The sequence below is a fragment of the Chiloscyllium plagiosum genome, unplaced genomic scaffold (assembly GCF_037043375.1).
Source record: "Chiloscyllium plagiosum isolate Xiang-an unplaced genomic scaffold, Cpla_swu_hap1 HiC_scaffold_7, whole genome shotgun sequence".
NCBI classification, from domain to species: domain Eukaryota; kingdom Metazoa; phylum Chordata; class Chondrichthyes; order Orectolobiformes; family Hemiscylliidae; genus Chiloscyllium; species Chiloscyllium plagiosum.
Genome location: NW_028270145.1, coordinates 11,108,216 through 11,135,581, shown reverse-complemented (window position 1 = coordinate 11,135,581; position 27,366 = coordinate 11,108,216). Strand labels below are relative to the sequence as shown.

The following is a 27,366-nucleotide window of genomic DNA, read 5'->3' as shown; positions in this document are numbered from 1 at the left end:
GCCGGTGGCCGGCAGGATGATGATTATGGAGGAAGAGGGAGGCGTGGAGAATTTGGCTTTCAGCGCCAGAAATAAACGGTGTAGGAATAAGAAACAGGCTGGGAAGGATGTGGCTGTAAGTAAGAGTTCCTCTTGGTCAGGGATTGGGGTGAGGAAGGTCTTCATCTCAAACCAAAGCGGAATTGTAGTGAGGATGGCCCGGAGTCGGGTTTGGCCGCCGCCATTATCCTGAACACATTGAACCTACTCGCAGCAACGACCTTATGCATTTATATAGCAACCGTTTACATTAGCACCCCCCCCCCTAAGGCGGCGACTGCCCGAAATGAGCACCGTGAACCGTCGAATAATTTGCGTTTAAGGTTGGCGAGCTGATGTTGCTGCCAAGATCACTGTAGTGAAAGCCAATCCCGAAGCATGACATGAAATTAAAGTAGAAAATGCTGGAGATGTTCGGCAGGGTCAGGCAGCATTTTTCAGGGAAGAGATACAAAGTCGATGTTTAAATTGTGTTTTTTTTTACATTAGAAATGTTACGTTCTTCTGTTTTTCTCTCTCTATAAAGTTGCCTGCCAGACCTGAGTGTTTCCAACCTTTTCTGATTTGGAAGAGCCGGTGTTGGACTGGGGTGTACAAAGTTAAAAATCACCCAACACAAGGTTATAGTCCAACAGGTTTATTTGGAAGCACTATCTTACATATATAAAATGTATAATTTCAGTTGCATCACAGTGTAAACATTTGCTATAAATTCTGTCTTATGATCTTATACTCTGCAACCACTTGATGAAGGAGCAGCGCTGTGAAAGCTAGTGCTTCCAAATAAATCTGTTGGACTATAATCTGGTGTTGTGTGATTTTTTTTAACTTTGTACAACCTTTTCAGCTTCTAGTTCAGAATTCCAGCATCTACAATATTTTACTTTAACATGAAATGTAAAACTGGTTGAGGTGAGATTAGGGAGTAATTGTGGATGATGAGCATTTTTACTTGTGTGGAAGCTCTGGTTACTTGTTTGCTGCAGTTCAGGGCACAGTTCAACCTTTCATTGATAACCAGTTTGTTAATCCTTACAACTCTTCCCTACTATTCCCTAAATATATTTTTTCTTTTAAATTCATTCATAGGATGTGAAGATACAAAACAAATTTGAATAACATCTTTCGTGACCTCAGAACAACTCCAAAACATTTGCTGTTGGAGTGCTGCTGAAGTATGACAGTGGTCATGTAGAAAGGTGCATTTAAAATAATTGCACATTGCTTGAATAAAACTAAAATTCTATCATTGCTGGAAATCTGAAACACAGAAAACGTTAGAGAAACACAACAGGTTTATCAGCATCTGTGGAGAGAAAAGCAACTAATGCTTTGAGTTTGGTACGGCTGTTCTTCAGAAAGATCTTCTTAGTTCTTCAGTGTTCTAGTATGATTAGATTACTTACGGTGTGGAAACAGGCCCTTAGGCCCAACAAGTCCACACTGACCCACACTGAAGAGCAACCCACCCAGACTCATTCCCCTACATTTACCCCTTCACCTAACACTCTGGGCAATTTAGCATGGTCAATTCACCTAACCTGCACATTTTTGGAGTGTGGGAGGAAACTGGAGCACCGGGAGGAAACCCATGCAGACACAGGGAGAATGTGCAAACGCCACACAGACAGTTGCCTGAGGCGGGAGTTGAACCCGGGTCTCTGGCGCTGTGAGGCAGCAGTGCTAACCACTGTGCCACCCACGTACAGTGCTTATTGGAATTTAGTTTTTTAAGTATCTGGTGCAATGAAGCATCCGTGTTGAAAACTTTACTGGATTGCACAAAATTATCAAAATCAGTTAGATGGCTGTTGTTACAAGTATCTGATGTGTATTTCTTCAGTATCTCCATTTCATCCCAGTAGATCTAACAGAAACCTGAATCCAATGTAGTTTGTGTTATTACCCCTGATCCTCCTAGTTTGATTTTTTTTTCAAATTAAATCCCTTTTGGATTTCTGAATGCCATGTGCCATTCTCCACTTGAGGGAGCAACTGAGTACATTACTAGCTTGTGCTAGTGATGGTCTGTAATTGCGGGAGGTGTTCAGACTGTCCATATTGACTGTACCTCATATTTACTTTTTTATGTAGTGATCCAGTTGTGTTTAAAAACATCCATTTATGAAATGGTTCACAACTGAAATTCTCTTCATTCCATCCAATCTCCCATGATTATACTGCATTGAATAATGGATTTATATAAGAGAGAGGGAGATAGAAACATAGAAGTTTTGCAGCTAAAGAAAGTTGAATGATTTCCAGATTCTTGTAAGAAAGTATGCCTGTTTATTTGCTTTTTTTTAAAAAGAAATTACGACAACTGAAAAAAACTACAGCAAGGTTAGATGCTGTAGTTTACATTTAGTGAAAAGATTGACTGAAATACAGTGTATAACTTACTGCTATTATAGCGACTTAACCAAGATTCTGTTTAATTTTAAAATTCAGCATAAGTGAGGTCAAACTACATAGAAATAATGTTCCCGTGCTAATCCATTATTTGACAATGACTTCGGTAAGTTTTACTGAACCATAAAACTCCCTTCAAAGCAAGTCTACTAATTCCATTTTAAAAGACTGCTGGCATAGCCGGTGATGCCCACATCACATGAACGAATTAAAAAGAAACTCTTGGTCCTAACTCCATTCTTTTCTCTATTCTTTCCTAATAGTTTATTTTGCATCTAATGTGGGTAAGTTAGCTAATTCTGCCTTGTCAAACTATCATTGATTCCCTCTGTAACTTTATTTAAACCTTGCTTCAGTTTCGCTGCCTCTGAAATGTAGAAATTCTCTTGCTGGGCAGTGTTAATGCCTTCTCATTCAAATTATTCAAGTATAATTTTTAAAAAAGGAGCAAAGTTAAAAGGAATTTAAAGTTAAGTGAAAATATCCTTTTTTGTGTGTAGAAGTGTTGTTATCCAATACAGTACAAAAATGTTGCCTATTTACATTAGCATTGTTTTGTTGAACCTGTTTGTAGGTCCAAGGTACAAATGACAGCAGTATTGTTAGCAAGTGTTCCATGGCCAGTTTAGGCTACTTCAATGATTGTTTTCTGAAGGGATTTGTAAATAAAACCACCAGAAGAGCTCCACTTATCAATCGGTATGATATGCATCCAATTATTTTGTTGTGTTGTGAAAATTACTTGTGAAATTGTTACATCTTGCATGTTAAAGAAATATTACTTTGAATTATGTGTTTCAGTATTGTCGCTTATGTCATGGGAAATGTTGTTAATTTTTGTGCTCTTTGGAAAGCAATGACTTATATTGGATGTAGTTCCTTGAGAAACACAGCTCGTTCAAGTGGCCAGTGTTCAGTTATGAGCTCTGATGATAAGAACAGTAGTCCGTTATTCTAGAGATGGACAAAGACAAAGTGATCAGAGTTGTGCCCCATCTTTCTGTCCCTAATCCCATAGGAGAGGAAACCATAGATGATCCCCTGCCCAGATTTCCATTGTCCGGAACTGCTGAAACCACTTGTGCGTTTCATGTGCAAGATCTAATAACTCTGTTCAAAGTGATAGCATAATTACATTAGGCAATACAATTCTCCTTGTACTAAATTTCCTCCACTAGTGGAATTACTTTATATCTACTCTGTCAAATGCTTTCAAAATCCTAAAAATTTATATTAAATCACCCCTAATTATGTTGTATTCTGGGGAATGCAAGCCTGGTTTAAGTAATCTGTCCTGATAATTCTGGTAGTTTACTGTTAAGTTTCACTGCACTCCTTCCAAGATCAATATATCCTTTACAATGTGCCTGAACCTATACACAATATTTCAGATGTGTTCTGATCATATCTTTATATAATTGTAGCAAAACTTTGTCATCTTAATATTTTAGCCTTTATAGTTTTAAAGGTTACTATTTGATTGATCTTTTAAATTACTTTTTAGATTTAACCACACATTCTAGTAATCTGTATGAATGGATCCCTACTTTTCTTTAATCCTCTCATATCCCTAACTTTTCACCATTTTAATTATTGTAATATTGTCACAATGGTATAAAATGTGGGATATTGGTTTTCAAATTTCATTACACTATTTAATATTAATGGAACAGTCATGGACTGAATTTAGTTTAGAAAGGGACCTAAAAAGCTCCCTTAAAATTATCACAGGTATCACCTGACCCTGCAAGTTTCAAGAAACCAACATGGATAGGCTGCATAAAAACCATTTGAACTGTGGATGCTGTAAATCGGAAACAAAAACAGAAATTGCTGGAGAAGCTCAGCACGTCTGGCAGCATCTGTGCAGAGAAATCAGAGTTAACGTTTTAGGTCTGGTGAAATCACCAGGAAGGGTCACTAGACCTGAAACATTAACTCTGACTTCCTCCTCACAGATGCTGCTAGACCTGCTGAGCATTTCCAGAAATTTAACTTTTTTGTTTCTGGATTATATGACAGACCGCTGATCTGAATTAATATTTTATTCAAAGGCAATGCAACCACACAGAAAACTCCCACCGAGGAGATGTGAAAAGTCCCACATCTCCTATTTGCTTTACGCTTTGTGTGTTCACATGTTCGAGATGGAACTTCACCTAACAGAGACAATTAAACAAACAAGCTGATATTTCAAGAAGATGACTTTGGCAGAGAGAAAATGAAACTAAGGACAAAGCTGGGAACACAACCTGAGAACTGTGTCTCTGGAGGAGATGACAATTAAAAAGAAACTTGAGAGCACATAAAACTTGAAGGATAATTGTAATATTCATAATTGATGGTTCAAAACACCAGCTAAACAATAGTCATCTGAGGTTTAAACATCATGTCTCAAGAACACTCAAAAGACTTGAAACTATTTCACCTGTGTGTGTATGTCAGCCCATGTGATTTTTCAGGGGCCATATGTTTGATGTCACATCTTTATTTTCTTCAGGTTAGTTGGTAACAAAATTGTTTTTTGATCAAGAAAACGTCTTCGTTGTTTCTGGTGAAAATAGTTAATTGTGTTTAAATTGGGGATATGTATAGCCATATACTAAAAAGATTTCAATCCTTATTGGGATTCAAGTGGTAAGTTTGAAAAAAGTAGATTCATGCCACTTCGTGTGGTCATAACATTATGGACTGAGGTAGTAAGAGTGTAAAGGTCAGAGGGGGAAAGAATTTACATATTAACATTATATAAGGTATACAGCACAGAAACAGACTGTTTGACCCAACCAATCTGTATTGTTTATATTTGACTCAAGCCTTCTCCCATCATTCTTTATTTGAATTGACCTTAATAACCGTCCTTCGCATTCTCTCCATCAATGCTTGTTTAACTTCACATAAATACACTTATACTATTTATAATTAATTACCTGTGATAGCAATGTGTTTTTTTGGAATATTAACTGGGAAAAATGGAAAGTTTGACATTACACTTGCAGAATATGTAATGCATGTTTTGTTTGCCCACAACTTGAAGGTCTAAAATGCATTGGTGGTATTCACTTAATGGTTATACAAAGGCTTACAACTCTGGGAGAAGTTAGATTTGGTAGTTTTAAGAAGCTAGTTGGCACCATATGCCTTTGGTTTGAAAAGCAGCCTAGCAACAGCCTGTTGGAGTTTTAAGTTGCAGTTTGTCACAGACCTGAGGAAATAGTTGCATTCAGACCTCCTGAAAAGATAGATCTCTCAGCAAAGATAGATCTCTCACTTTCTCACCCTCTTGAGAGTGGAAAGCACTGACACTCGCTCTGAAAATAAGAACTTCTAATTGAAGCAAAGACCTAGGTACAATTGACCAGCTGCTGAATTGAGGATCTTCTGTAGTCAGCAGCAATGTCATAACATCACCAATAATCCAAAAGAACTGTGAGAAAATCACCTCTGTGGTTTGGACTCTTAATCCATCATACTTGTTAATTTTTGATTGTTTTTCACCCATGGTGCTTTTGCAGAGCTGTCTCTCTTTTACCTATTTGTGTGAGTGCACATTTGGTTTAATGGGATATAGTTCACATCTGCATGCTAGAAATGATTGAATTTAATCGTTAATTAGTTTTGCTATTTGCTAAAGGGTTAGCTTGTTTATAATACAGTAAGTAAGTTTTCTTATTTATTGATGAAACCTGGTGTGAGTTTCTTTTGTGCTAGAAAGCAGTCAAAGTCAAACAAATGAACCATTCTAGCAATTCAGTTGGGCACTTACATATTTGTGACAGCCTGTGAAATACACCTTGATTACCAGCATACTCTTTCTATTGGGATCATGATTAGATTAGATTCCCTACAGTGTGGAAACAGGCCCTTCGGTCCAACAAGTCCTCCACACCGACCCACCGAAGAGTAACCCACCCAGCCCCATTTCCCTCTGACTAATGCACCTAATACTGTGGGCAATTTAGTATGGCCAATACATCTGACCTATGCATTTTTGGACTGTGGAAGGAAATCGGAGCACCCAGAGGAAACCCACGCAGACACGGGGAGAATGTGCAAACTCCATATAGACAGTCGCCTGAGGCTGGATTTAAACCCAGGTCCTGGTGCTGTGAGGCAGCAGTGCTAACCACAGAGCCACCGTGTCACTCTATTTGTACTTGGTAGTGAGTTCAATATTTTTACCACTCCTTTGGGAATTTTTGAATTCCCAATTAGATTTCTTGGTGACTGTTCATATTCATGACCTCTGGATATGCTGTTCCCCACAAAAGAAAAAATTCTATCTATTTTTATTAAAACCCACTATAATTTTGACAATCTGTACTTCCCAGGATGTTGCCAGGACTGAAGAATTTGAATAGGGAGAAGCTGGATAAGCTGGAATGTTTTTCACTGGAGAGTAGGAGATTGAGGTTGACCTTATAGAGATTTATAAAATCATGAGGAGCATAGATAAGGTGAATAGCAGAGGTCTTTTCCCCACGGTGGGGGAGTTCAAAATTTGGGAACATATTTTTAAGATGTGAGGAGAAAAGTGTAAAAGAGACCTGAGGAACAATTGTTTCACACAGGGTGTTTCTTATGTAGAATGAACTGCCAGAGGAAGTGATAGATGCAAGTACAGTAACAACATTGAAAAGATGTTTGGATAGGTACATGAATAGCAAAGGTTTAGAGGGCTTTGGTCGAAACGTAGGCAAGTGTGGCAAGTTTAGTTTGGAAAACGAGGTTGGCATGAATGAGTTGGATTGAAGGGTCTGTTTCCATACTCTGGCGACCCCAGCTTTTTTTTTGAGGGAAAAGAAACAGAGTCTGACAATCCTTTAATGAGATATGTAACTATGCATTTCTGCTATTATCCATGTAAATCTTTGCACCCTTTCCAGAATCTCTATATTCTTTATAATATGCTGACCAGAACTGCAGACAATTAAGTGTGGCCTCATCAAGGTTCGATACAGGTCAGCATTACATACCTACTTTACAGTTCAAGCCCAATGCTTGACTTTTTTAAATGGCCTTACTAATCTATGATGCAATGTTTCATGTTTGATTTATTTCATACTTTTGAGATTCTTTTGTTGCTTTATCTAATCTTGCACCTTCGAAATGATATCAATTAGTATTATTACTAAGCAATATTAGAGATTTTCTTTTTTAAATTCCAGACGGCACTACAGTGAACTATTAGCAAGATAGTGGTAGATTTGAAGAAGAAAGTACATCCAAGAATACTGCCAGAGGCCAGAGAAGAAGTTGTGGGGGCCCTGGCTGATATTTTTGCATTATCGTTAGACATGGATGAGGTCCCAGAAGTCTGGAGGGTAGTGAATGTTGTACCATTCTTCAAGAATGGCTGCAAAGAGAAGCCTGCGAATTGTAGACCATTAAGCCTTACATCTGTGGTAGGTAAGTTACTTGAGACGATTCTGAGATAAGATATACATGCATTTGGAAAGACAGGGTTTGATTAGGCATAGTCAGCATGGCTTTGTGCATGGGAGATCATGCCTCACAAATTTGTTAGAGTTCTTTGATGAAGTGACCAGAAAGGTTGACTAGGGCAGGGAGATAGACGTAGTCTACATGGATTTCACTAAGGCCCTTGATAAAGTCCCATGTGGTAAGCTGCTGTGGAAGGTTAGTTTGCATGGAATCCAGGGGTAGCTGGCAAACTGGATACACAATTGACTTGATGGTAGGAAGTAGAGGGTAATACTGAAAGGATACCCGTCAGACTGGAGGCCTGTGACTAATACAGTGCCTCAGGTCGATGCTGGGCCAGTTGCTGTTTGTTGTCTATATAAATGAGTTGGATGAGAATGTACAAGGCATGATTAGTAAGTTTACAGATGATACTAAAATAGGCAGTATCATGGACAGTGAGGAAGGTTACCAGAAATTGCAGCAGGACTTTGATCAGCTGGCAAAGTGGGCTGAGAAATGGCAAATGGAGTTTAATATAGGTAAGTGTGAGGTCTTGCATTTTGGAAAGTCAAATCAGGGTAGGAGTTTCATGGTGAATGATAGGCCTTAAAGAGTGTCGTGGAACAAAGGGACCTTGGAGTTCAGGTGCATAGTTCTCTGAAAGTGGAGTTACAGGTAGACAGGGCAGTGAAGAAGGCTTTTGACACATTAGTCAGGGCATTGAGTACAGAAGTTGGGAAGTTATGTTGCAGTTGTATAGGACGTTGGTGAGGCCGCACTTGGAGTATTGTGTTTAGTTTGGTCACCTTGCCATAGGAAGGATGTTTATTAATCTGGAAAGAATGCAGAAAAAATTTACAATGATGTTGCCAAGACTCTAATGTCTGAGTTATAGGGAGAGGTTGGACAAGCTAGAACCTTTTTCTTTAGAGTATAAGAGACTGAGGGGGGGATCTTATTGACATGTATAAGATCATAAGGGTGAACGTACTCATCTTTTTCCCAGGGTTGGGGAATCGAAGGCATCAGTTTAAGGTTAGAGGAGAAAGAATAAAAGGGAACCTGACGGCAACTTTTTTCACACAGGGTGGTACGCACATGGAATGAGCTGCCAGCAGAAGTGGTTGAGGCAGGTGCATTAACAACATTTAAAAGGCATTTGGATAAATACATGGATGGAAAAGGTTTAGAAGAATATCGGCCAAGTGCAGGGAAATGGGGTTAGCATGGATGGACATTTTGGCCAGCATGGACTGGTTTGGACTAGAAGGCCTGTCTCTGTGCTGTAGGACTCTATGATAGTAGGACTAGTTCAGCTTCAGCTGGAGAATTATGTTAAAATCTGGATATTACATTTTAGGAAGGGTGTGAAGCTTAAGAGATCATGCATTAAAATATCAGGAAAAGAGTACAGGAATGAGAAATTTAAATGATGACCTTTCCTCAGAGAAGATTAGTTTGGGAGTAAATTTGACAGTGTTCAAAAATCAAGAGAGTTCTTGACAGATTCAATTGTGGCTTTCAAAAGGGAATAAGACAAGTAACAGGGGGAAAAAAATAGAGGGCTGCAGGGAAAGCACTGGAAAGTAGGACTGGCTAAATTGCTCTTCCAGAGACAGGAATAACAAAATTGATCTATTGGTCTCTTTGTGCTATGAGTCTAAGAGGTAACTATAAAATAAGACGGAATAATGGAGCCAGTTGACAGATACTAAACGGAATCAAAATTACTTGAGTACCAAAACAAAAATGGCTTTGACACTGAACTTATTCAAAGGGCCTATTTTGTCTGTTGTAACAGTGGAACCCATTGCAAGTACTGCAACATCTTGCAAATTTTTGAAAGTTGTCACCTAACAGAGAAATATTTCATGCCTTCCAGTCAATAAGTAATGATGACATATCTACTGATTTAGGGTATTTGATTTTCCGTCTAGGCTAAGAATTCTATCCAGAGCCTTGAAATTGATGAACATGAGCAACTTAACCACTGAGTTGTATTTTAATAGAAATGTTGTATCTTGGAGTAGGCTGAGATTTGCACTAAAATCAATAGGACTCTAATTTTATTTTGTTTCTCTCTGAAGTGGTTACTACGTGAGGGCAAAAGCAGTGGATTATAGTCTGCATCGTTTCTTGCAACATACAGCAAGTTACTCACAGAGACAGGTGAGAATGTTGGGGTTTTGCCTCGCTCTGCTCCTGTCATTTTGTACATGAAAATAATTATTAACTGTGTTTAGCTTCCCTGAGTGGGTGTGATTCTCCCCTCCTTTCCTATGAAGAATGCTCAGTCGGTCAATCAGATCAGCAAATCAAGATTGGGAATTTGAGTAGGCACCACAAACACAAATTCTGGATTAGTGGTGCTGGAAGAGCACAGCAGTTCAGGCAGCATCTGAGGAGCAGTTAAATCGATGTTTTGGGCAAAAGCCCTTCATTCCTGATGAAGGGCTTTTGCCCGAAACGTTGATTTTACTGCTCCTCGGATGCTGTCTGAACTGCTGTGCTCTTCCAGCACCACTAATCCAGAATCTGGTTTCCAGCATCTGCAGTCATTGTTTTTACCACAAACACAAATTTGTATCTTGTCACAGTACCTAGTGCTTCATCAACTTTGAATGCAAAGTCTGCCTGCACACTCCTGTACTGTCTGTCAAGTTTTGCACTAAGCCTAAATTGAATTTCTTTTAAATGTTTTGAAATTTGTTGTCTGGGCTGTGAGTACCTGTATGCAGATAGTGAAGACCATACTTGAATATTTATGTTAGTATATATTTCTGTTAGTATATATTTCTGTTAGTATATATTTCTGTTAGTATATATTTCTGTTTCTACAGATCCTTTCACTTGGAGCTGGCTTTGATTCCTTGTACTTTCGGCTAAAGGCAAGTGGAGAGCTGAAAAATGTCATTGTGTACGAGGTGGATTTTCCAGATGTTGTTCAACGCAAAGCAACTCTTATTAAAAACAAGCAGGAATTCATGGAGCTCATTGGCTGCATGAATGAAATTAAACCAGCCTGGATGGGTATGTTTTTTTTTTGAAATGCATGATTCATTGAAAATGCTGCCTGACTTTGGCAAGGCTTTTGACAGTGATATAATAGGCAAATGATATCAAGCCATCTGCAAATTAAGATTTTAATTTGCATTGAAGGACGACTCATGTCTGTCTCAATTGCAGTTGGCAAACTTAAGATTGCTGAAGACCATTAAACATTTTAGAAATAATATTAAACATAGATATCTGTGCAGACCATGAATGTTCATTTTTATTTCCTTTTATATTCTTATAATAATGGTTGCAACTTGTATATGCTACAATCAAAACTATCAGCCATATATAGAGAATATAAAAGCATTATACTCAAATTGCAGTACTCTGCAAATCTTATTCTGATTGCCAATGTCTTTCTAACGATGGTTATATTTCCTTTTTGAAATTGCAGATAATTTATATCTTTGTGGTTTGGATTACAAATTACTTGGCATTGACCTGACTGAAATAGCGGAGTTAGATAACCTACTGATGGAGACTGGCCTAAATCCTGCATATCCAACCCTGTTGTTATCAGAAGTTGTACTGACGTATATGAAAGATGCAAGGTAACAAGACCCAATTTGTGGGATTGATTAATTGAGCTCGTTAATCTACTGGATGTGGATAATGTCTGGGTAATGAGACAAGCTGTGGAGCTATTCCAACTTTCACAGTGATAATCAAGTAAATCTAGATTGAGAGCACTCCTTATAAATTTCAGATGAAAGGGAATAATTATTGTTTGCTTCATAGTTGAAATATTTGAGCATTACAGTTGGATTTTTAGCCTGGGGATTGTCAGTGTTTATAAGTTTAAAGCGATAGCTGACGTTTCAGCAGAGTGTTAGTTTGTTAAGGCGTTCTGCATAATTTAGGGCACATAGAGAAAACCTGCCATGGGAATAGATAGAATTTATTTTAATTTGCAGTTACTAATTGGTAACCAAGTCTCTGCTTTAACACTGCACAAGATATACTCTCAAACTGCCACTTCTGCTCTGTTAACTGAAGGTAACGATCTGATTGCCATGGAGAAGGAATTGTTCTAAAACACTTAAAAATAAAGACCTGTTCATAAGATGCAAAAGTCTAAAATTTTCAACTATTTAAAAACACTGCAAAAGTTTAACATTTAAGTGATTGCTGAAAAGAAGCTTCAAACTGGTGTCAGTTATTGTCAGTTATTCTGAAAGATCATTAAATGGTGTAGATAAAGTATAATAAAGATCCTCTGTTATCCTGAGGGGGACAAAAAAATTGCCCTTCCTGTTATCAATAATGCCTCTAAGTATCTATCAGCACTGTGTTGTATTATTAACAGTTCAGAATCCCGGCTGTCGGAGAAGTTAGCTAATTGTGAAGTAAAACCTTATTTATTTTTCTTTGAAATTGAGCTATATTTGGAATAACCAAGGGATTAATATTTTAAGTAATGAGTCTGATATTTTCTGATTAGTTTATGACAAAGTGAAACTTCTATCTAGTTCTTCAGCTGTAATCCATTGGGCAGCGAACAGATTTTCGTCTGCAGTGTTTGTTGTCTACGAACAGATACGGCCAGATGACCCCTTTGGTCAGGTTATGCAGCAGCATTTTAAACAGTTGAACTCCACTCTGCATGCACTTACTCAGTTTCCTGGAAAGGAAGCTCAACGGAAACGTTTTTTAAATGAGGTCAGTTGAATATCACAGATATTTTATGTGTTACAACCATGCTGTAATTTCAGACACCAGCCCAGCTACAGTGAACTCCTCCTGTGCTGTTTCATTCTATGATTGTAAAATATTACTTAGCTGCCATGGTCTGTGATTAAACTGAAAGCTTTTAGATCATTTCTTTAAGTGATCTCCCAGTTGAATTATCCTTGTTTCTTTCATATATGAAATGAATATATCTTGCATTCCACAAGCTCGCACTCTCAAATGTCTCTTCAAAATGGAGGCCACATACTTGGGCAGAGAAGATGTTTCAATCACCATGGGCAAATTTTAAAACATACAGATAACAAATGTATCTAACTATAATCCTTACTCTTCTAGGGCTGGGAGGAATGTCATTGTATTGACATGAATGAGTTTTATACTGGATTAATTCCAAAACAGGAGAAACAAAGAATTGAAATGTTAGAACCCTTTGACGAGTATGAGGTAAATTTAACATATTTCAATTTATCTAACTAAGTAGTGGGACAATCTTTCAAACTTGGAAAATATATCCAGTCTATTCTGTAACTTGTGGGAAAGTTATTCTTAAGTTAAATTTGAGAAAGACATAAAAATAAAATAGTGCAGATGCTGGAAATCTGAAACAAACGCAAATAATACTGGAGAGACTCCAGAGATCTAGTGGCATCTGTAGGAAGAGAAAGAGTTAATGTTCAAATCCAATATGACCTCTTCCCAACTGTTGTGAAGAAGAATCATATTGGGCTTGAAATATTAACTCTGTTTCTGTCTCCACAGATGCTACCATATAGAGTCATAGAGATGTGCAACAAGGAAACTGACCCTTTGGTTCAACTCGTTCATGCCGATCAGGTATCCTAACCTAATCCAGTCCCATTTGCCAGCACTTGGCCCATATCCCTCGAAGCTCTTCTTAATCATATACCTGTCCAGATGCCTTTTAACTGTTGTAATCATACTGGCCTCCAGCACTTCCTCTGGCAGCCCGTTCCATACACGCACCACCCTCTGCAAGAAAAAGTTGCCATTAGGTCCCTTTTTAAAATTTTTCCTCTGTTACCATAAACCTATGCCCTGTAGTTCTGGACTCCCCCAACCCAAAGAAAAGACTGTGTCAATTTATCCTATCCATGCCCCTCATGATTTTATAAACCTCTAAAGTCACCCCTCAGCCTCCGACACTCCAGGGAAAACTCCAGAGAGATTTCAGCCTCTCCTGATAGCTGAAATCCTGCAACCCTGGCAACATCCTTGTAAATCTTTTCTGAACCCTTTCAAGTTTCACAACATCCTTCCAGTAGGATGGAGACCACAATTGCATGCAATATTCTGCTGAGTTTCTCCAGCATTCTTTGTTTGTTTGAGAAAGGCATCAAACAGTTTCAAAAGCGGCTTGTTTTTACCCACTTTTATTTCAAAATGTCAGACAAAGTTCTTTTTTTACCCAGAATGGAAAATTAGGCAGATGACGGGAAATCTGTGTTATTAATTATCTTAGCTTTAAATCATTTACTGTACTTATTAACTAGAGTAAGTAGATACATTTATTAAAGGTGCAAATTTCCATGCTGAATACCAACAATTAATAATTAAAGCAAATATTTCCTTATTTCATAAAATTGTCTCACTTCATACTATTTCAAATAGATAAATACTTAATATTTAAATTCATTTGAGAAATATTACTTATCTCTTTTTCCCTCCCGACCTCATCTTATTTATTTTTCACAAAGGAATGGCATTTGAAGTGTTCTCACTATTTAATTCTGAGTGCATCAAAAGGAGACCTGAAAACCTGTCTGTTTTTTCATTCTCTTCCAGGTAAGTCAAACAAAAAGTAAACTGAACAAGGTAATTGGGCTTTGGGAAGCCACTAAAGTTTAATAGTGTTACCAAAGTGATCTGAAGCCAGGGAGTTCCTGACATTTTGCTTGGTGGCATCTAATTAAATTGATTCATCTTAAGCCTTTGGTTCCCAAACATTTTTGGTTGTGTACCTTTATTCAGATTTACCAACTTTTTGAATGTCCCATAATGCATTTGATTTTTTTAAACTACTCCTCAAATTACCATCATTTTATAAATTATAATGGCACAATATGTCTATGATAATTCCTTAGAATTGACTTGCTGCAGGGAGGAAATAAGATTGTCTTTTAATCTGTTTCATTCAACACACAGACACACCCCAACATTCATGACATTACTTTGTAACAACAACCATACCTTAATCACAGCCAGTCCATTAGAAATCTGCCAACATTTACAATGGCAACTAAATAATTGGGTTGGATTTTTATATTACAAGAAATAAACACCACAGATTTAACAATATCAGTGAAATCATTTGCCATGTCTATCTTTGTTTCAAGTTCTACAAGGAAAACATTCATGTCTGGATGATCTTGCATTTATTTTAGAACATGCAGTTGCAGTATACCTCATTCTTTTACTTTCTGGCTTTCTTTAAGTCTCCCTTAAGCCAAGTCTCAGTCAGATTTTTTTTCTTCTTTCCTTTCTGTTTCTTGTTCTCAATTCCTCTTCAAGTTGTTTAGGATGAGACCTGTGTTTCCAATGTCCATCTACGACTGCCTTTCTCTGTCTTTAACAACTCCAAGCAAAATTGTTTTCCTTCGGTCTACGTTAAATTGTTGTATTTGGTTTGCTGTATATATGTGCAGAAGAACCTTAGTTATTATGTTCAAGAATAGGAAATCAATTTCAAACTGTTGAAAAATGTGAGTAGTAAAGCTTGGAGATCAGCTTATCCTAGACCACTATGTGCAGTGGAAATGCTGTATTTTGTAAATACTACTAAACTATATGCTGTTTTGAAAAGTAATTTTATATTTTCTCTCTACAGATTTCCACCCTAATAAACTAGATACTTATGATCCACGGCAGATCTCTGTGTTTCCATGTGAGATTGAAACAGAGAATCCTCTTTTTAAGAGGTTTGCCCATTGTTCATCACTTATTGCCCCAAATATAGTCCTTATCAGTGGAGGATTTGGCAGCAGAGTTAGCCAACATGGACGCCTCAGGGATGCAATGCTAATGGTTAAAAGTGGACCTGTTTGGAAATGTAGCTCTGTTAACAATGTGGGGTCAATCCATCTTTTGAGTAAGTTTACAAATAGCTGTAGTTATATTCAATACTTTGAAATTAAATTCTGAATTTCAGCTTTGAATACTGTGAAACCTTTGGCATAGCTACAATAAAAGTTTTAGCTGCTGAAAGCAAAAATAATTCTCCTTTCACCCTGCTTACAATCTGCTAAGTGTTGCAGAAGCGTTGCTTTTCTATATTTTGTCCACTTGTTCCCTTTTTCTTTAAATAGCAGATAATGTTGGGGTACAGTTTCACAGATGCTGACAAACTATCGTGCTTTGTCCTAGTGCTTATTCTTCATGTGTGAATTTAGACAATGAATGTCAACAGCTATTAAATTAAGTTATGCATTACAACATTGCCACTCAATCATTTTCTAGTTAGATACTTACATGCATGTCCAACCAGCTGGGAAGATTGGAAGTAATCAGGAGAAGACATTATTATCTTATATGTATGAAATTTTTAGGATCCCACGAACCAATTCAGTACTGCCATGAACATTAATTTAAAACAATAAATATATTTCTTTAATTATGATATTAATTAGGAAGACATCAGTCTCAAACCTTCAGCATGAGACATAGAGTGAAAGCAGCTTGCCTGTCCCTCCTTTCAGTCATAAATCTTGTTTATGCTAGACAGGGTTATTGTGAAAAAGATATTTCCTCTTGGAATATAAGCATAACATCTAAAACCAGAGACTCAAATTTAGCATAAGAGGCAAGCTATTTAGCAACTGAAAGACTAAGGTATTGCTTAACCCAGAGGATCGTGAATCTTTGCAATTCTGTACTCCAGAAGGCTATCGCTGTCATTTGAGTATGTTCAAGACAAGATGGATAGATTTCTAAATAGAAATGACATCAAGAGACATGGAGATAATTTTACAATACTATGTTGAAGTAGATGATTGGCCATGATTTAGAATAGCAGAACAGGCTTTTGCAGGTCTAAAAGGCCTACACTTGCTCCTGTGTTTGACAGGGTATAAGCTGATAAGATTTGGCGAGGTTGTGGAGCCAGATGAAATGTACCTTTTCTTGGGGCATATGTTGATTTTTTTTTAAAATCATTACTACTTTTACACTAAAGGTTCTGATGCCTCTGCATGTGTGTAAATATTTACTTTTAAATATATTGTTTCACTACGCTATGGTTTGATAAGTTTAAAATAGAGCAGCCAATCTCCAAAACCTCTGTCCCGTTGCTTGATTTCAGTGAACAGTTGGCATCAGATGTCAAACCTCATTGCTATCCATTGCACCTTGCTGCAATTGAGTGTGTGGATGTTACTTGAGATCTTGATTGGGATTAGCTGTGACACTCCTTGATATTGGAGAGGTTGGCGACAATGTCAAAACTAAACCATTTAAGCAATAAACATTAGAATGGAATAGAAGAAGAAAAAGAAAGAACCCTTATTCTTGTGCATCAGATCTGTTTTATCACAAATATCTATTGCAAACAGCATATCAGAGGCAGAGTCTCTGTGTATGTTTAAGGCTGAGGTAGGTATATCTTTGGACAGTAGGGGAACCAGGGGGAAAAGGGCAGGAAAATGGGATGTGAAGAGTTTTGAAACCATGATCCTATTGAATGGTGGAACAGGCTCAAGGAGCCAAGTGGCCTTCTCCTGCTCCTATTTCTTATGGTCTTAATCAGAGGAGAACAGCTTTTAGTGATATTTCATTTAAGAGCAAAGGACTTTGGATGCTGGAGATTGGCATCTCTCTATGGAGACTTGGAGAATTTCTCCAGATCTTTGTTTTTATTTCTGTAATATTTTGACTTCCTGCAATTCACATACAGTTGACGAAAATAAAAGATGGGAATAATTTAACAGAAAAATATTTAGTATCAGTCTGCGAATTGATTTGCTTGCGTTGAAATCTATTTGAGACTTTAAGTTCTCAAAAAACCTCTTTGGAAATGTTAACTCCGATCTGTAATCTATTGTACTCAGTTAACTAAACTTGAAACTTTTTGTTCGTGCTTTAGCTGAACGAATGTTTCACAGCATGACGTCATTTTGTGACAGTCGTTGTGTAATCTTTGGTGGCCGCACATCTCCACTGAAGCCAGTCACCAGTATCCTTTTGTTGAAATGTGAGGTTGGCGACAGTACCATCTCCAGCATCAACTTGTCAGTAAAAGAGGTAGAGTGCATCGGCACTGCGCCCACACCACGCTGGAGACACACAGGAACAGAAGTAATTTACAAAGGTAAAAAACAATAGACCGGAACAAAGTTTTACACAAAAGTTTCCATTAATTGAAAACAAAATTTATTATAAAGGATTAATCAAAATTCTGGCATTATAATTCTGGCATTATAAATGCAAACTAGTAAATGGAGAAACAAAACTTGAAATGTAATTGACATTTTGACAAATGTTAATTACAACTTCATTCTGATTATTTGATATCTATCTACCTGGACAGAATCATAACATTATGTAAAGTTTATCCATGCATCAGATTGAGTGGAGGAGATGTAAGTTTGATGGGCGTTACAGAACAACAAAACTAACATTAATCGATTTTGAAAAATATTTCCATTTGATGGAGCAACATTGGAGTGGCACATGTCTCAGTACTGCTGCCTCACAGAGCCAGGAACCTGGGTTTGATTCCAACTTCAGGCGATGGTCTCTTTGGAGTTTGTACATTCTTCCCATGTCTGGCTGGGTTTTCTCAGGGTACCTCTGTTTCCTCTCACAATCTGAAAGTGTGCAGGTTAGATGGATTGACCATGGTAAATTGCCGATAGTATTCAGGGATGTGCAGGCTAGGTGGGAAATGCAGGGGTCACAGGAATAGGGTAGGGTATGCCTCTCGGTGGGATGCTGTTTGGAGGATCAGTGTGAACTCAATGGGTAGATTGGCCTGTTTCCATGCTGTAGGGATTCTGTAATTTCAGCATCTGAATTAAAATCAGACTTGTTTGCTGTTTTGAGGAAATGCCGTGAACTGAGGTGTGATTTGTATTTCATCATAATTTTATTTTTGTTAAACCATATCTACCAAAGGACTAACAATGCCATTGCATTGTTGTGCTTCTTTTCCAGAGGTTATGTTAATCCTCTTCAATCTATGCAAAATGTAGACCAAAATGTTATTTTTTTCACAACGTGCTATAAATTCACCACCTGTGGTGACTATTTTGTCATGTATACCCTGTCAATGGGTGTTGGGCTCACCCTCTCCTGAAAGTTCACTAGTTTACTGCTGGTGTTACCAAACGGGCTGTAGGTTCTGCTTTTACTTTTAATTTGTGACAGCATTTTGAAAACAATGCAACAGTAAAGCAGGTGTGAATGTAAGCATTTGCTGAAATGCTGTCTTCTCTTCCCTTGGCCTACTGGACTTTCCAGAGAGGCTCAACATAAGATTCAAGAACAGCATCTCCTGTTTCAATTAGGTACTCTACAGCCTTCCAACTCTGTAGTGAGTTCAACAATTTCACACGGTATACCTTTCCCCATTTGTTTCACACTTTTTTTAGTTAACAGCACAGCAGCACTTGGCACATCATTTGCTTCATCCTTGCACGATCTCCATTCTATTTGCCCCAGACAGCTAACTTTTCAGTCGTTCTATCTCTTCTGTCTTGCACTCTATCACACACCTTCCCCTTGCTCTTTTTCCACTCTCTGTTGGTCAGACCCTGTTATTACCGCTAACTTTTCTCAGTCCTTTTGCAAGGTCACAAACCTGAAACATTAATTTTGTTTCTCTGTCCACATAGATGCTGCCCAACCTGCTGAGTTTTTTAAATATTGTGTTTTTATTTCCGATTTCCAGCATTCACTGTTCAACTTTTAGATATGTACATTATTTAGGACTGTCATGGTTTGTAAGTAACTGGGGAACGTTCTTTTTGAAAGGTCAGAGATATCTGTTCATCTATGGTGGTCGTTCTCCCAAAGACTTGGTACTAAATGATTGGCATTTCCTGAACCTGGAAGACTACAGTTGGTCAGATGTAAGTGAAATTATAGTTGTTTAAAAATTTCTTAGTGTGCTGCACCTTATTTACCTATTTTGTTATTTGTGCTTTCAGGAGAGAGTTTCTGTCTTTCAAATATTTTCTCATGTTCCCTTAAATGATAGTGTTTTGTGTATCAATCACTACCTGTAATTAAGCTTTCCATAGTTCTATTCACCCTCTATGTAAAGACATTTCTCCTAACTTAGCACTCTGATTTTGAGAATTTTTAAGTTGGTGATACTCCCTACTGACTCAGTAATAAGAGAAATCCTATTTTTCCTGTTGTTTGTGTCAATGTTTTTCATAGTGTTGGGAGCATTTAGTGAGGCTCATCTCTGCTTCCTGTGCTCCAATGGAAATAATCCCAGTCTCTCAAATCTCTCTTCATTATAGTAATTCTTAATATTTGTTCTCTGTAAAATCAATACCTGTAAGAATATAACTAGGCAAAGAAATGACAATATTAAGGATGAGGAGAGAATTAGAATAAGGTTTATTATTGTGTGTACTGAAGTACAGGAGTACGATAAAAAGTTTAAAATGTCGCCCCACACAGCGTCATGTTAGGTACAGAGTACCTAGATACAAATTTTAGACAGCAAATAGAGAAATAAAGAAAAAAAATTATATTACCTTACAGTTATTCATAGTATAATTTAGAAAAATAAGAAATACTTCAAATAAGTGAATGCTTCCAAATTCTGTATGAAAATGTTAGAAGTCTTAAGATTAATTTGGGAAACTTTCAAGATCTTTGCTGGATAGGCAAACCAAATTGATGGGGATCAAAGGTTCAATATTCAACATAAATGAGTATTATTTTGCAGGTAGAGGAAAAACGCAGTGGAATATGAAACCCTATGCACAAAGGGGAATTTGATTATAATAGAGTTTGGTCTATCTATTCCAAGGACAGCGAAGGTGAAAAACATGTGTATATGGTTGAGGGGCAAGACATTAGCCACGATACAAGATAGAATAATGGATTCCTGATGAAGAGCTTATGCCCAAAATGTCGATTCTCCTGCTCCTCAGATGCTACCTAACCTGCTGTGCTTTTCCAGCACCATATTCTTGACTCTGATCTCCAGCATCTGCAGTCCTCAGTTTCTCCTAGAATAAGGATTGTTACATGAACCATTAGCATAGAAGAATTTGTGAAGGAAGCTGTTATTGGATCTAACATTAACTAACGTTGAGAAGACATTCAAGCAGGTCAGATTCAGAAAATATTTAGGCATGGGTGACATAATATAGTGAAATATCATTAAATGGATGCATGAGGACAACCCAGGCCACAACAGTCCAGTCAGGTAGGTATCTCTTGCGAGTAATGTATAAGACATTCTGAAAGAGGAGGTAATAAAACATTTATAGCATGCTAAATGTAGAAATATCCTTTTACGAATAACTGAGAAAAGTTGCTGTTTAAAATCCTAAAATTACATCTTGCTGCCCCAATCTCAATTAAACGATGTGCGTGCTGTTCTTCCCCTTGCAGATTCCAGTTATTGGACCTACTCCAGAAAGCCGCCATTCCCACAGTGCCTGTTCATGGAGAGGTGGTGTACTAATTGCTGGAGGATTAGGGGCAACACAGATCCCTTTAGCATCCGTCTTCCATCTTAGACCAATGCAGTCTGGATTTTTCTGGGATAGGATACAAGTAACAGATTCTTTCATTCCACGGTACACACCAAAATTGATATGTAATTTTCTCTTTTGTTTTTGTATATCCAGTACACTACATTGATACAACCAAACATGATCAATATAATTCTTTGGGTCATCTGTAAAATGACACATTTAAGTAATCCAAGTGACTTGCCTGCTCATTGCCAATCACCTGAGTTGCCCCAAAGTGTTTAAAGTTTGACAAACAATATAGTAAAGAATACCGTAAAATTTCAATGCTGATTATATTCTATTTAGTTGCGTAGTTCCTGGAGAAATTTCAGATTTGTTTGGTTATGTGTATTAAAATGATTAATATTTTACTTTTAATCTTGTATTCACTTTTTAATTTTAGTTAAGCATACTTTATTGTCCCTCTAAAACTGTAGAGTAGGTACAGGCTCATTAAGTAACACTATGGTTAAATACAGAGTGAACTGTCTCTACTGTGAAATTGTATGTTTTTTAAATACTTTAAAGGGCATTAACCACAGCTACGTTCTGTATAAAAAAAATAGTTATGTAGTAATCCTTCCCTTTTAGATATGCACTGTAGCCTGGGAAAACTTTAAGAAAATTGTATGGGTGCACAAGGGCCTGATTTTAATTCAACAGTTTGGGTGGATAGGTGGGTGAGAGGTAGACTGGGGTATTTTAATTTCTAGGCTTCATTAAAATGCTATTAATCCACTCCCTGCTCAGAACTTAAGAAATTAGTCAAGAGAAGCAGTTGAATTCTGGATATAAAGAAAGACCATGCCAGTTTTGGGAGGGTGCGCAAAGAGCTTGTCCATATTTGATCATTTGCGATTACTTTACAGATACTCTCACACAGCCCATATTCTTGGTGATAAACTTTTTTTATTGGGAGGAGTGACAATATACACAGATTCAATCCCTGAAGTAACTGTTATTGACCTAAAGACAGGAGAAAGTCTTGACTACCACATTGACACAGTGAGTAATAACTGTTTAAAGAATATATCAAAAACCCTCTGAAATTTGGTTTATAAGTTTACTTTTTCAGCACTTTTGCATATTTTATGCTTTTAGGTACCAATGATTGACATGGGTTTGTGGGCAAATTTCATTTGACAGCTGACTAGTTGTTTTCTACTTTCAAAGATGTTTGTTCAATAAGTCTGAAGACAGATTGTTAGTCACACATAAATGGAAAGACAGAGTCATAATTGCACAGAAGGAGACCATTTGGCCTAAAGTCCATACTGGCTATCTATATAGCACCCTAGTTTCCCACTTTTCTCTGCTTTTTTCAATCACAATTGCTTGGCAGTGACCCATCTCCAATTTGAGGCAATCTAACCACCACCCTCTGACATTCACTGTCACTGAATCCCCACTATCAACATCCTGGGGGTTACAATTGATCTTCAGAAACTCAACTGGACTTGCCATATAAATACAGTGGCTACAAGCACAGATCAGAGGCTAGGACTATGCAGAGAGTAACTCACCACCTGACTCCCCAGAGCCTGTCCACTGTCTACAAGCCACGTCAGGAGTATGAACACTCCCCACTTGCCTGGATGGGTCCATCTCCAAGAACACTCAATAAACCTGATACCATTCAGCTCAAAGCAGCCCACTTGATTGGCACCACATCCACAAACATCCGCTCCCTCACCACTGACGCTCAGTAGCAGCAGTATGTACTATCTGCAACATGCACCACAGAAATTCACCAAAGATCCTTAGACAGCACTTTGCAAATACATGACTACCTCCATCATAGGCAGCAGATATGTGGGAACACCACCATCTGTAAGTTCATTCTAAGCCATTCACCATCCTGACTTGGAAATATATTGCAGTTTATTCCCTGTCACTGGTTCAAAATACTGGATTCTCTCCTAAACGGCATTGTGTGTGTCCTTACAGCAGTTCAAAAAGGCAACACATCACCACCTTGTCAAGGGCAATAAAGGTTGGTAAAGATGGGTAATGGCTGGGCCAACCGTTAATGTCATGCAGGTTCCACAAGTGAGTGAAAAAAAAATCCTTGTGCTCCTACAAGATTATCTCCCTCTACTATCTATCCAGGTTTCTTTTGAAATTATTAATTGCCTTTGTTTCTGCCACTCTTGTGTGCAGCAGTCCTGGGTCATTAGCACTCCCTGATCAATCCTTTCTTACATTCCCCTGTATTGCCTGTTTTTAAAAGCAAGAGCTGCATCTCAATAAAAAAGACATTGCTATTGCTCAATACAAGGGTTTAAGAGTTTGTGAAAAGTGACGTCAAAATGATTTCCATTTTTAAGAATGACTTCATCCATTGAAGTTGGGTAGGACAGGATGACTGTGACTGAAACTTCTTGGATTTCTACACCTAACTGTTTATATGCAGATGCCCAGAATCTCTATCAGCTTCATAGAATAGTGACAATGAATGTCGACTATTTTGCCCTCATTTCAACATCTAAATCCAAGCTCAAAATAGGCTTTTAACTTGGTGCTTCGTTTAGAAATTCCTATTATTTCAAGCTCAGAAATGAAGTAAGTGAAACTTAAAGCAAACTTGGTTTCTTATCCTGAGATTTAAGAGTATTGACAAAATAAAACGGAAGGCGAATTTTACAAAGAGGACTGTGAGTATATTCTCTAGGATATGTCATTTTTGAATGTACAGGCATCTCCACATTGTGAATCAGTTCCATTCTGGAGTCCCTTCACTAATCAATTTGTATGCAAGTTGCAACACAATGCAGGACAATATAAAGGAGCTGACAGGTTGTCAATTTGCTCGCTGAGCTGGTGGGTTTGTTTTCAGATGTTTTGTCACCATGGTAGGTAATATCATCAGTGAGCCTCCATTGAAGCGTTGATGTCCTGTTCCACTTGCTATTTGTGTCTTGGTTTGTTGTGGTACATGATATAATTTCTGGTTCTGTTTCTGAGATGTTGGTAAATGCGGTCCAAATCTATGTACATGGAGTTTCAGTTTGAATGCCAGGCCTCTAGGAATTCCCGCGCTTCTTTGTTTAGCCTGTCCCAGGATGGATGCTTTATACCAATCAAACTGGTGTCCCTCTTCGTCTGTGTATATGGATATAAGTGATAGTTGGTCATGTCTTTTGGTGGCTAGTTATGTATCCTGGAGGCGAGCTTCCTGCCCGTTTGTCCAATGTAAAGTTTGTTGCAGTCCTTGCAGGGTATTTTGTATATTATGTTTGTTCTGCCGGCTGTGGGTACGGGGTCATTTTAAATTCCTAGAGGCCGAGCATTTAAACCAGAACTCCATTAACATTCAGATTTGGACCCCATTTACCAACCTCTCAGAAACAAATGGAAATGATACCACCCACAACAGCAAACCAAGGCATATAAATAGAAAGCAGGACAGAACACCAACGCTTCACCGGAGGCTCACTGATGATGTTACCAAACATGGTGGTGAAACGTCTGGTAACAAACCCACAACTCAGCAAGTAAACCAACAAGTAGATCCACAACCTGAGCTACAAATCTTCTCCAAGGACTCATAAAGGAGCCCTATGTAAGTACAGGAAATGTTCTTATATTGTGTCATTAAAATTATGTCCCATTTAAAAAAAAGTTTGTAATTATAAGCATTCCTAATATGGACACTTGTAAATCAGGGTCCCACTCTAAAACCCCAGAGTTAATCATCGTTGGATAAATAGAAAAACTGTATGTATTCAGATTTATCTGAAAGTTTTTTTTATTTGTTTAACAACCCAATGGGTAGGTCCAAATCCAACAGTGGTGAGACCTCGATCAGTCTACAAGTCACAGGCTTGCAGCCTCACTCTGACAGCCAGTAGTTTCCATTAAACTTTGCTTAAAATTTTGAGTACAGATTTGGTCAAAGGCTGTACTCAAGTCAATAAGAATGAAATCAGGTGAAACTACATCTGTTGCAAAGTTTTTGTAATGATATAGATGCTGAGATGGATTGTTAATTATTTCCTCCTTCCTTGCAGAACCTTGTGAAGTGGCCTCTAATGTTGCATAATCACAGTAGTGTGCTGTTGGTGAAGGAACGCCAAGTGTTGGTTATAGGAGGAGGAGGCAATTGTTTCTCATTTGGAACTCACCTGAATCACCAACCAGTTCTATTGCAGCTACCTGAGCTCTGATGAACCTATGCATTTAGAGGCACAAAACATAGCCAGATTGCAATCAGAGAAGCTTCATTTGTGACATATGATCTCTGAGAGATTTTTGATCAGCTGCCCTGGTGAATTTGCTGAGAGCTTCATGTAAGCTATTATGAGCTTAAATGCCAGTGATATTTACAAATAACATTGGTTGTTATCAGCAAAATGTATATTCTTCCAATTTTAGCATTTTTTACATACTTTTTCCATTTTAAAGGATCAATGTAAATTTTAAATATAAAAGTTAGTTTTCGGTTAGCACAAAAATATTTGTTAATTATGGATTATGGTTAGCAAGTGAATTTCTCCATAATTTTGTAATTACTCCCAGGAGAGCTAATAGTGATCTGAACACCTGCTCTGCCTCTGTAAGGATGATGACAGAACAGATGAATTGTTACCTCAGTTTGCAGGTAATTAAAAAGTAACTTTGCCTGGTAGCCTTAGCAGGTAAAAAGGCAGGAGAATCCAGGATTTTGGCGATTTGAAAATTATGCAAAAGATAATTTATGTTTTGTAGTCATTTCCCTATTCTAAGAAATGCTCTTTAACAAAATTGAACCTTTATGGTTTCATCTAAGTCTAACAGATGAATGTTGAGTTCAATTTCACCCAACAGGGACATACTTCCAAATTACAAGCCAAGGTACTTAATAGATTGAACACCTTTTGAATCTCATTACACAATTAGACACAGTAAATTAACTCTTCCTTTTATACATGAAATAAATCAGTATTAACTAAGAAAGCATTGGTCATGGAGACTATACAGCTCAATCAGGGTAACTGTTACTTTGCTATTCATCATAGTGTAAGTTTAAAAATGATCTCACTGTATGAACCTTGTTTTTCTAACCTCTACCTCAAAGTCAGCTGGTAATCCGGTTAGTTTGCCTACACATACACTAATATTATAAAATGTGTTAAAATATTTTCAAATATTTCCTAAGCTGAAGTGAATATTTTGCATCCTTCTTTGGTGGTCTCCAGGGTCAGTCGCTGGCTCAGGTTACAGTGGTTCTCAAGCCAAATAAAATTGTTATGTCTACTATGTCTATTTCTAGAAAGTGTATCTTTTAAAATCCAAATATTTTTATAGGAATGATATTATTTTGTACTCTACGATAATGTATGTATTTATCCATGATAATTGATTCCTAATTTATTTAAAATGTTGGCCAATTTGTAAATATTATGGGCACACCAAGGGGGGGGGGGCGTTTCACATAAAAGCAAGATATTAAATTCATTATCTTACCTATTTTTGTGGACGTCTCATCAATAATTGCATGTTTTCTGATATTTGAAATAAATCAACATTTTAAATGACAGGTTTTGACACTAACAGTTAGTGATAAGATTCACAGAACATTCTTTTGTGTACTAATGGAACAAGTTGACTTGAAAAGATCTGCATAATTGGGGATATATTGAAGAGGCCTTGTGGCAACACACTCATTTGAAGGAGCACTATGTCCACTTCTGGTCTCCCTATTATAGGAAGGATATCATTAAGCTGGAGAGGGTTCAGTAAAGATTTACCAGAATGTTGCTGAAAATGAAGGGTTTCAGTTATAACAAGAGGCTGGACAGCCTGGATTTTTTTTCATGAGACCACAGGAGGTCATGAAGTGACCTTTATGGAGGAATATAAAGTAATGAGGGGTATAGATAAGGTGAATGGCAGGTGTCATTTCCTGAGGGGGAGAGATTACAAGACTAGGGGACGTATTTTTAAGGTAAGAGGAGAAAGATTTTAAAATGATATGAAGGGCATTTTTTTTTTACTTAGTGGTTCCAGAGGAAGTGGTGGATTCAGGTACAGTTACAATGTTCAAAAG

The 27,366-nt window shown here is 37.6% G+C and overlaps 1 protein-coding gene across 4 annotated transcripts; it reads left to right on the top strand.

Moving 5' to 3' along the window:
* Nucleotides 1–8: 8 nt before the first annotated feature.
* lcmt2 (leucine carboxyl methyltransferase 2) lies at nt 9–26,782 on the top strand. 4 transcript variants are annotated; one of them, XM_087988710.1, is made up of 15 exons: nt 9–115; nt 1,129–1,238; nt 3,026–3,150; nt 9,966–10,047; nt 10,719–10,908; nt 11,330–11,486; nt 12,405–12,594; nt 12,961–13,068; nt 14,340–14,427; nt 15,470–15,730; nt 17,720–17,944; nt 19,609–19,706; nt 21,214–21,401; nt 22,208–22,343; nt 25,349–26,782. In XM_087988710.1, exons 3-15 carry the CDS (start codon nt 3,068–3,070, stop codon nt 25,502–25,504), a joined length of 1,962 nt encoding a protein of 653 aa, XP_087844836.1. In that variant the 5' UTR covers nt 9–115; nt 1,129–1,238; nt 3,026–3,067; the 3' UTR covers nt 25,505–26,782. The 4 variants fall into 4 exon arrangements, with proteins under 4 accessions (XP_087844836.1, XP_087844837.1, XP_043548925.2 ...); XM_043692990.2 differs by lacking the exon at nt 1,129–1,238 and having other exon boundaries at nt 14–115; XM_087988711.1 differs by lacking the exons at nt 1,129–1,238; nt 3,026–3,150 and having other exon boundaries at nt 10–115.
* Nucleotides 26,783–27,366: the final 584 nt, after the last annotated feature.

Bases quoted from the DNA above. Each gene is read 5' to 3' on its own strand.
- lcmt2 (XM_043692990.2), top strand. From the start codon at position 17: ATGATGATTATGGAGGAAGAGGGAGGCGTGGAGAATTTGGCTTTCAGC. The intron at 10,909-11,329 runs GTATGTTTTTTT...TTGAAATTGCAG, and splicing joins AATTAAACCAGCCTGGATGG to ATAATTTATATCTTTGTGGT. The intron at 12,595-12,960 runs GTCAGTTGAATA...TTACTCTTCTAG, and splicing joins GGAAACGTTTTTTAAATGAG to GGCTGGGAGGAATGTCATTG.